At 43.3% G+C, this 10485-nt stretch overlaps 1 protein-coding gene across 2 annotated transcripts; it reads left to right on the plus strand.

Annotated features, from left to right (window-relative positions):
• Nucleotides 1-2147: 2147 nt before the first annotated feature.
• LOC147622598 (cytochrome P450 704C1-like) lies at nt 2148-5434 on the plus strand. Of its 2 annotated transcripts, none has more exons than XM_086822127.1 (6): nt 2148-2484; nt 2940-3155; nt 3247-3540; nt 3621-3983; nt 4069-4269; nt 4904-5434. In XM_086822127.1, the coding sequence occupies exons 1-6, from the start codon at nt 2173-2175 to the stop codon at nt 5096-5098; spliced, it is 1581 nt and encodes a 526-aa protein (XP_086678253.1). In that variant the 5' UTR covers nt 2148-2172; the 3' UTR covers nt 5099-5434. The 2 variants fall into 2 exon arrangements, with proteins under 2 accessions (XP_086678253.1, XP_086678254.1); XM_086822128.1 differs by having other exon boundaries at nt 3247-3525.
• The last annotated feature ends 5051 nt before the right edge of the window (nt 5435-10485 follow it).

Consider the following 10485-nt stretch of genomic DNA (forward strand, 5'->3'; position numbering starts at 1 on the left):
GTCAACTTTTCCTCAATTGCATAGTGTATATTTTTTTAAAATAAATTTATTGATAATGACATCTTTTAATAAGGCATTATTTGTACGTATATAAAATATCCTACTTATTGGTCTTACTAATGGTTATTTTAGTCAATTGTATATGGATAAATAGCTCCCTCTAACTACCTACTGTATATATTAAAGCCTCAAGGTCACCCAGCTAACAAACCATTTGACTTCCATGTTGAGTGAGGTGACAAGTCTCTATTATGAGTAGTGTTTAAGAAAGCACCTTGGCGTCCTTAGCTGGGAACTTACACGTAGGGAAAAAAGCTTGGTGGATGTTCCCTAAATAGGATATTAGTGGATAAATTTATACACTAGAAGGAGAGGCCTAGCTAAATCTTGGTGAATATTCCCTAAATAGGATATCAGCAGATAGATTTTTACATTAGAAGGAGAGGCCTAGCTAGAAATACGAGATTGTTGATTATGCTAAAGTTCAAAGGAAATGTGTATGTATCCAAAAAAGTTTCTCAAACACTACTTTAGCTAAGTATATTTGGTAGTGAAACATGTAACACAACTCAAATGCTATGTAAGTTGATGACTCATAAAGCCACTTAGCAACCCAAAGAAATTAAAGGTGGTATGAAGTGACACCACACCCAACAAAATTTTGATGTGATTAGTTGAATAATAAGCATTAGAAGATGTGCTAGCTTTACATAGGTGAACATGAAAAATTAGAAATATCTTATAAATTGTTCATATGCCTCACAAGTGGGTTGTATGAAATGAGACCACTTTCATTGTTAGCTTTAAGAATGTTTATTGATTTGGCACACATTTTTTTCTTTTAAGAATGGTTGCAAAAAGAGAAGGTACGTAAGAGACTCATAACACTTCATAGTAATGAGAATATGACTCACAATAAAGATACCTTAGGTCACAATTGGGCCCTACGTATGGAGAACTTAAGAACTTGATATGATATACACTAAATTTGATAAGAAGAGAGTTAACAATGGAGGCCACTTTTGTCTACTCATGCTAGCCCCTAGCCGATCTGCATAGTGTACTTGGTGAAGAGTCTAGTGTGGATGCCAATGAGGCAAGGATCCCACATCGACAAATAATATTTTCACACAAAGAGAGAGAGAGAGAGAGAGAGAGAGAGAGAGAGAGAGAGAAGAAGAAGAAGAAGAAGAAGAAGAGGAGGAGGAGGAGGAGGAGGAGGAGGAGGAGGAGGAAGGAGGAGGAGGAGGAGGAAGGTGAATTATTATTTCAAGAGTGAAAGTAACACTTTTCTTAAGTTAGACCAATCATGGGGGTGGGGACAATAGCCAGGTGAATAAGGTGGCACCTTTCTTCTCCTAGACGTGGGTTTGATTCTGGCCCACACCCTCCCCCTCACTCCAGAGGGTTGGAGAAAAAAAGTGTGTGTTTTTTTGCTAGACAATTGTGATAAATACTCAAATGAACTACTTTTTTAAAGTGGAAAGTTGAAATCAGGTAACATTTAAAAAAAGAAAAGAAACATGTTTTTCCTATTCTAGTGCTAAAGAAGGTTGGGGCCTACTATTGCCATAGAAAAAAGTAGAAGCTTTTTTTTTTTGGATTGAGCTTGAAATTGTAGGAAATTGCGTATTTACATCTGGTTTGTGTATAAACTCACACACGCCATCACTGGCTCAAGGGTCAAGGGGTACACAATGCACATCCACCTACTCACTATTACCATAGAAAAAGTAGATTTTTTTTTTGATCAAGCTTGAAATTGTAGGAAATTGCGGATTTTTTTTTTTCAAACACACCCGGGGCCCACTCAAGTGGGTGGAGCCGATTTCCCCTTACAACAATTAGCCAATTATCATGGTCGGGCAAGGGCCACGTATCATCGGGCAAGAGCCACGAATTAGGAAATTGCGGATTTATATGGGGCTTGTGTACGTATCACACACAACATGAGGGGATCGAGGGTCAAGGGGTACACATCCACCCAGTGGGAAGAACTCTATGATCATCATCGGCTAGGACAACTTCGCACGTGGGACGGGGCCCAATCAAATTGGTGATTGTAATTATAGTTTTTCTTTTTTTAATACCGTATATATATATATATATATATATATATATATACATATATACATATATATATCAGGCTGCTCCTCTCTCACCGCACCAGCAATGGAAGACGTTCTCACAACTGTTGTTGGTGCATGCTACACCGTGGGTGCCCTGTTAGCCTGCCTGTGTTGGGTATTCTTGCTCCACCGATGGAGTGAGAGAAAGCTTCCTAAAGGCCCCCCTAGCTGGCCTCTCATAGGGGCATCCCTCTCCCATGCAGGCAACCTCCACCGCTTCCATGACTACATCACAGAGTATTGCAAGCTTTACAAAACCTTCCGAGTGGCCTACCCTCGCTTCGACTGCTACTACACCACAAACCCCGCCAATGTGGAGCACATGCTCAAGACCAACTTCCACAACTACATCAAGGTAATTAACATCGTTAATGCACTCAATTTGATGTGATTATGTCTAATGGGCTACTCAATTATAGTTATAGTGGCCATTTTCAGCCAGAATATGCTATGCAGCTTCTAATTCCCTGCCCTCATTAACATGTATCTAGTATCTTAAAATTATATATAAATGCTCTAGCTTATGCCTAGCTTTGCAGTAAATATAGTTAAACTCTCTCTCTCTCTCTCTCTCTCTCTCTCTCTCTCTCTCTCGTGCGCATTTCCAGCTTATCTATGCCATGCAGCATCTAATTCTTGTGGGCATTATATGCCATGCAGGATCTAACTCCAGCAAATATATCCCATGCACCATAATCAGCACGCATTTTGTATTAGCTCCCTATGGTTATGTGTACAAGCTCTAGTGTATGTGTAGCTCTTTATCTGTCATACTAAGCAGTTCGTATGTCTGGAGCAATGATGTTTCAGGGAAGGCTTATTTATGACAAGCAGCAAGAGTTTCTGGGAGATGGCATCTTCAGCGTTGATGGCGTGGAGTGGAAACAACAGCGCAAAATGGCCAGCTATGAATTTGCCTCAAAAGCCCTCAAAGAGTTCTGCGAGCTTGCCTTCCGAGAAAAGGCCATGTGTCTTGCAAGCTTTCTTGTTCTTGAAGCCCAAGAGGGTAAATCTGTGGACATGCAGGTGACATAGCTATAAGCCCCCGTCTCTTGATGTGAAAATTTATAGTAGATGACATCTCCTCTCTCATGCACCATCTTCTGTTGTGATGTAGGACCTCTTTTTGCGCCTTACATTCGATTCCTATTCAAAAATCGGCTTTGGATTGGATATGTTCACCTTGCAAAAAACCCCCCCTGCTGAACAGCTTGCTTTTGTGAATGCCTTTGATGATTGCAATGCCATGGTGTTCACGCGTTACCTCGATCCTCTATGGAGGTTGAAACGGTGGCTGATGGTGGGCAATGAGGCTAAGTTGGCCAAAGATGTTGCCACTCTAGACAGCATCGTGTTCTCCTGCATTGAGCAAAGAAGAAGGGAGATGCAAGAAGGGGTCAGGAATAGTCCTGTAAGATGATGGTTTTCTGCTATGTTGATGGATTAATGGACTCATCGGCTCAACTAAACCTATGTGGTTTGTGCTGGCAGGTTAAATCTGATCTACTCTCGAGCTGTCTGGTTCTCAGTAAGAACAATCCGGATGAGTTCACCAATCGGAAGATGAGGGATATTATCCTTAACTTCATGCTTGCAGGACGTGACACAACGGCACTCACCCTCACTTGGTTCTTGTATGCTCTATGTGAAAATCCACGTGTACAAGAAAAGCTGGTTGAGGAGATTTACCATGTTGAGGGTCATACAGTGGCGACAGAAAATGATGGCTGCTTCCCATCTGAAGAGCAAATCCAGGCTTTTGCAAAGCTTCTAACCTATGAAAAACTCAGCAAGCTGCATTACTTGCAAGCATGTTTCCAAGAGACGTTACGGCTGTACCCACCAGTACCCCATGTAATTGCATCCTCTTTTTAAAGCTCAAACTTGCATCTGAGCATGAAGAAGAAAACAATGGATATGATAGGGTGACTTCCTGCAGGATTTTAGAGTTGCAGTGGCAATGGATACCTTCCCTGATGGGATGAAGGTGAGAAAGGGTGACTGTATCAATGTGTCACCTTTTGCGATGGGTCGAATGGAGTGGTTGTGGGGAAAGGATGCCATGGATTTCAAACCGGAACGCTTCATCAAAGAAGGGGTTTGTGTGCAGGAGTCTCCATTCAAGCTAACTGCCTTCTTGGTAAACCTTGGATGTGTGTGTGCCTGTGCCTCCTTGCATTACATTGTCTTTAACGAGGGTGCATGAGTGGGTGCACAGGCCTGTGTGCATGTGTGCACGGGTAGGCAGGGATATGCGTGTGCATGCGGGTGTGCATGCATTTGTCCTTTCATTATATTGTCTTTATCCAGGTTGCATGGGCTTGTGTACTGCATGGTCATGCTTGTGTGTGTGTGTGTGCGTATGTGTATCCTTCGGTTACATTGACTTTAAACAGGGTAGGCTGCTTGTGTGCATGTGTGTGTGTGCATGTGCATGCCTGCACCCTTTTGTTACATTGTCTTCAAAGTTTAACCGCCTGAATCCAACATCTGACTTGCTCTGCTTTTTATACTGTTGAAGATTGTATGTAAATCAGCATGGATGTTTTAGTAAGTGTGGTAGGATATTAGGATCCCAGTGCAAACTGTATAAAAATTTAACATTGCATTTAAGTAGTGTGTCCTTAGAATGGCAGGATGTTTTAGTAAAAGTGATAATGATAGCAGGATCTCAGTGCAAACTGTATAAAATTTTACATAACATTTAAGTACCATGTCCTTTGAATGGAAGGTACTAACATATGCTGATTGTCTAACTGTGTCTGGTTGTGCAGGCCGGACCACGCATGTGCCTAGGCAAAGAATTTGCATTCCTACAGATGAAAGTCACTGCAGCCATACTGCTCAGATTCCTCAAGTTCGAGATTGTCCCTGGACATGAAGTCCAGTATAGGATCATGCTCACCCTGCATATGTCCAGAGATGGCCTAAGAATGAATGTTCTTCCAAGGTCTCAAAAAACTGCTTGAAATGTACATGCTAGACATATACCAACCTCTTTACTCCTGTTTCCAGTCATTAGATACCCATTAAAAGTACATAGGTATCAGTGTCCCAATGCCTAGAAGCAACCATTTTTATATTTATTGATTAATCAAGCAATAAGGGTCAAGTAGCATTGTGTGAAAATAGATGGAAAAACACAAATAATTAGTGTTCGACGCTCTAAACAGCTATGTCAGAAGTAAATGTATGCCATGAGTGTACACATCATGGGATGGGAATGCTTTGAATGCAAGAGAGATATGCGAGTTTTTTCTCTTGTTTTGCTGCCCTATGGGTGGCATGTCAAATTCTTTTATTTTTCATATTCTTCTAGAGTAGTATGCTTTGATGATCAATCAAAACCGAGGCGGTCTTGTACGAGCACATCATATGAGAGTGCATTTCATGGTTAATGGAAATCAAGGCGATGGGATTGCAAGGCTAGAGTTGTCCCATAAAAAAAAAGTGCATTGTTGCATGCTAGAAGTGTAAGGAACCCTACTTAAAATGCACAAAAAGAAAAATGCACAGGGGGAAAGCAATGAAACAAAATGAAAACTGATTTTAATGGTGCAAAAAGCAAGACTAGTCAATAAATAATGAAAAAAAACAATTAATTTATAGCATAAGGTTACTAGAAGGGTCTCAAACATGGTGAGTTTAGTTAGGATAACTTTTGACCTTTGATAAAACACTCATGCCAAATGGCACCACGTGTCTCTAAATCAAAAGGTGGTTCCAACACTTTTCTACCAACTCATTAACCATATATATATACCTCATTAACATACCTTGTTCCCATAAATGACGACTTCAAGAAATGGTTCACAGTAACATTCCAAGGAAAATCTTCTTGAAGAAGTTTAACTTCACCGATAAGGGATTTTACGAGGTCATGGTGCCCACTGCGACCTCCTCTACTACAACTCCTCCTCGTGGAGTCGCCTCCCCCCCCCCCCCCATCCAAGTAAGGGACTCCCAAAGGCCCTAAAGTCCCTCCCCCTAAAGGTATTACCATGGATATGGAAGCAGAATCAATATTTAAAATACAAGCACACATATTAAATGTTTTGCCTAACTCTTGTGATACACACCTTTGCACACGTGTCAAGATCGTCATTGTGGATAATTGCTCAACAAAGTTGATTTGTTTCAGTGATTGCATGTGCACTGCAAGAATACTCATCACATAGCATGGTGGAAGGGTTTGGGGGTTGAGTTTGATTGCAGTTCATAATCTTGGCAGAAAGATTAGTCGCACACTCCAACCTTTAGTTCCCTTTATAGCTTTGGTATAGTGTTGTGAGTTTATGGCTCTGGTATAGCTAGCGAAGAGAAAGATTAGTCGCACACTAGTTCCCTCTCATAGCTATGGTATAGTGTTGTGAGTTTATGGCTCTGGTATAGCTAGTGAAGAGAAATATTTCCTATCAGTGGCATTGTAGGTCCTACCGCGGGCATGCCACTTCTAGGAAATAGTGTTGTGTGTTTCTTGTCTGAGTATATCTCCATGGCTCAAGCAAGAAATAGTGTTGTGTGTTTCTTGTCTGAGTATATCTCCATGGCTCATGCCCGATGGGACCACGACACTTTTCTCAAGGTCCAGTAACATGGACCCATTTTTCCCAAAGAGAATTAGTGTTCTAACATTTTATGAGTGACAATGAGTGGGTAGATGAATGTACATGGGAAACAAGATATAAATGTCGTTTGGTTAGTAAATAAGAGTAGAAGGACTTTGAACAATACCCACACGTAGTGAGTCTTGTGGGAGTAAACCTTCTATTAGTCTAGGGACTATTGGGACAACCTCTAAAATCCACCACCACCAAACCCACCACCACCAATAATGGCATTAGCACCTCAAGCCATCGCCATCCCGATAAATATGCCTAGACCACAAAAGCTAATAACTTCCTTGCCTGAGTTTCGAGAGCGGGATACTTAGAGGATGTTGCTAGGCATGTGAATGGTTTTAAAAGAGCTTGCCATGCATCACAAATCATTGATGATGCTCACCTTATGCTTTACTTCTCCACTACATTAAAGGACCAATATAGCTGATTGGTACTATCGACAGCCTCACAACTCTATTCCAACATTTGTCGATTTTGAGCAAAAAATTTGAGCTGAGTTCAACCCAATAGTTACAAGTACAAATTTATTATACGAGCTTGCTAACTTTAGGCAAACCCTCATGAAAATGTAACAATATGGGAGATGCCTCTAGGCCATGGTGTGCCACCATGCCAATTTGGTAAATCTATACCCTCACTGCCTAATCGTGGAAACTTTTGCTGAAGGGGCTACATCCTAATATTCAAAATTTGGTAAGAGCACAACAATTAGCTGACCTAGAAGCTGCTATTACCATGAGTCAGCAAGTAGAGAATTATTTAAGTTTTACTTTTGAGATGTTCCCAATTTCACAACCACCATTGAATCACACTTTACCACTTAGGAATGGGCTAACTACAATGACATCAACATACTTACCATGGGCAACACCCTTGAACACTCACCCACAACATGCAACTTTACCTTCTCCATTCACTATACAAGCTCTACCCACATCTTCACCACCGCTAGCCTTTCCACCTCCATCCATTAATCTACCATCTCAACCTTCCATAGCCAACACCTTACCTAGTTCCTCCCAGTACATACTAGTTCCTTCCCAATCATCTTCTCTTTTGTTGGGTGTTTCTCCAGAGGGTTGTGAGTCGTCCGCCTCTAGCTCTAGCAATATCAAAGACATGCTTAGCAATTACATGAATCAAATTAATGAAAACATCAAGTATTTGACCATTGATGTCAATTTCTTTTAAAAAGTCTTATGGGGGCTAGAACGCCAAAGGTCCACCCTACAAAGGTAGTATGGCGAGGATGTAGGGGGCCACATCTCACACAGGACTGCCCAAATGTTTCAATGCACTTGCTGTTTAGGAAATGGACATGCTAGCCTTGCCACCTCCATCCATTAATCCACCATCTCAACCTTCCATAGCCAACACCTTACCTAGTTCCTCCCAATACATACTAGTTCCTTCCTAATCATACCTAGTTCCTCCCAATCATACCTAGTTCCTTCCCAATCATCTTCTCTTTCATTGGGTGTTTCTCTTGAGGGTTATGAGTCATTTGCCTCTAGCTCTAGTGATATCAAAGACATGCTCACCAATTACATGAATCAAATCAACGAAAGCATCAAGTCTTTGCCATTGACATTAATTTCTTAAAAAAATAACAAAATCTTATGGGGGCTAGAAAGCCAAAAGTCCAGCCTATAAAAATAGAATGCCGAGCATGTAGGGGGCCACATCTCACACGGGAATGCCGAGCATGTAGGGGGGCACATCTCACACGGGAATGCCCAAACGTTTTAATGCACTTGTTTAGGAAATGGACATGTAGATACTGATTGCTTTATGAAATTTAGAGCCCAAAACAATAGAAGGGCAACCTTTCCACCGCCTGGACTAGTGAATCATAGTGAGGTTGCCAAACCAACTGTGCCAAGTTAGACTCTCCTTTAAAAGGAGAGTGGGGGTCAACAAGAGCCAAGTTATGGGCCTAGGATCCAAGAGATTTCCCCATGAGGCAAAACAGCCATAAATATGATCAAAGTTTTACATCATGAGTCTGGAGTTTGTGTTATTACTAAGGGGGGAAAGAGCACAAAACCCAATAATCAGGCCAACACCTCTCAAGTCAAATCCCAAGAACAACCTAGTACCCATGTTGAGAACAATCAAGTCAAATCCCAAGAACAACCTTGTACCCATGTTGAGAAAGGATCCAAAGCCGTTGTAGAAACCAAAACCAAAGAACGAGAAAAGCGAGTCAGGGTGCATGCTCCACATAAGTTGATCTCTGGAACCTCCTACCCATTCCTCGTACACTCCCTCCTCCAAGAAGATGTTTCTTTCCAAGATCGACTTGCCTATGGACTGCACCTACTTAGAGTCCAAGCGAGCCAGTGAATGTGGGGCTACCTTGTACTTCACGGGGAGAGCTCCCATAGATGTCGACTTCAAGAAACGGTTCACAGCAGTAACATTCCAAGGGAAACTCTTCATGCAAAAGTTTCACTTCGCCCGCCGATAAGGGATTTTACCAAGTCATGGTGCCCAATGCAACCTCCTCTACTACAGCTCCTTCTTGTACCGTGGTGACTTGGTGCATGTCATGCTATCACGTAGGCTGTAACGCTTGTGACCGACGGCGGCGGCAGACCGGATGGCCATGTCCGGGGTTCAGTGGGAGAGGATGCCCATGCGGAGTCATGGGCGGCCAGGCTAGTGTGGACGGCAGGCCACACACTATATAGCCTGGGGGATGAGGGGCAATCCTCATTCTTCCTCTATGGCTCGGTGGTGAGCAAGAGGCCATCCCCTCCTGTGGTGGTAACGCCCGTAGCGGCGTTACAGGTATCTAACACTGGTATCAGAGCGTCGGTTCGATTGGGTCGTCAAGGTCCGCGCGTGACCGGAGCCCACTCAATGGTTTTCAACCATTCATCTTCTCATCCTTATCTCCACAATGGCGTGTGTGGAGGGAAGCGGCCAGAATTGAAGGGAAGAATTCTCTCTCTCTCTCTCTCTCTCTCTCTCTCTCTCTCTCTCTCTCTCTCTCTCTCTCTCTCTCTCTCTCTCTCTCTCTCTCTCTCTCTCTCTCTCTCGGTAGCACACACCAAAGCGAAACATCAGTAGGTAAGCATTTCATTTTTTTTTTCTACGTTGAAGCTTGTCTGCTGCTGCTGCGAAACAAAATTTGTTTGGTAGAGAGAGAAAGTCGCCTGGTTAGGCAACGTTTGTCTACTGTTTGGGGGGGGCGAAGACCAGCCCCACGACCCGTTACGGACGAGAGAATGCTGAAAAGCCAGCATTGATTCTGCGTGGGGGGGCGAAGACCGCCTGCTGGAGCATTGCGCCGTTTGAGGTGGGGCTGTGAAGAGCACCCATGTGCGCATTTTGAGGTGGGGCGAAGAGCACCCATAATCGCGTTTGAGGGGGGGCGATGACCTCACGTAGAAGATACGGTTCCAAGCTGAACTACGGTGTGCAGGGGGGGCTTGCCTTGGAAACGCGAGGAGCAGTACCGAGCGGGAATGATGCACACCACTCGGCTGTGCGGGCGGGAATGATGCCCAACGCTACGGCTGTGCAAAGGGAGGCTAGCCCAGGCGGCCAGCCCTCAGGCGCAGCCCTCAGGCGGCCAACCCAGCGGGCGGCTAGCCCTTAGGTGGCCATCCCAACCCACAGGCGGCGACGACGGCCAGCCAACCAGCGCAGCAGGCGGCCAGCCAAGCCAGTGCAGCAGGCGCCACATCAGAGCAGAGAAAAAAGAAAAATAATAAAAATTATTATTT

Source organism: Cibotium barometz, chromosome 28 (assembly GCF_041138505.1).
Source record: "Cibotium barometz isolate CiBa-2024 chromosome 28, ASM4113850v1, whole genome shotgun sequence".
Taxonomy (NCBI): Eukaryota; Viridiplantae; Streptophyta; class Polypodiopsida; order Cyatheales; family Cibotiaceae; genus Cibotium; species Cibotium barometz.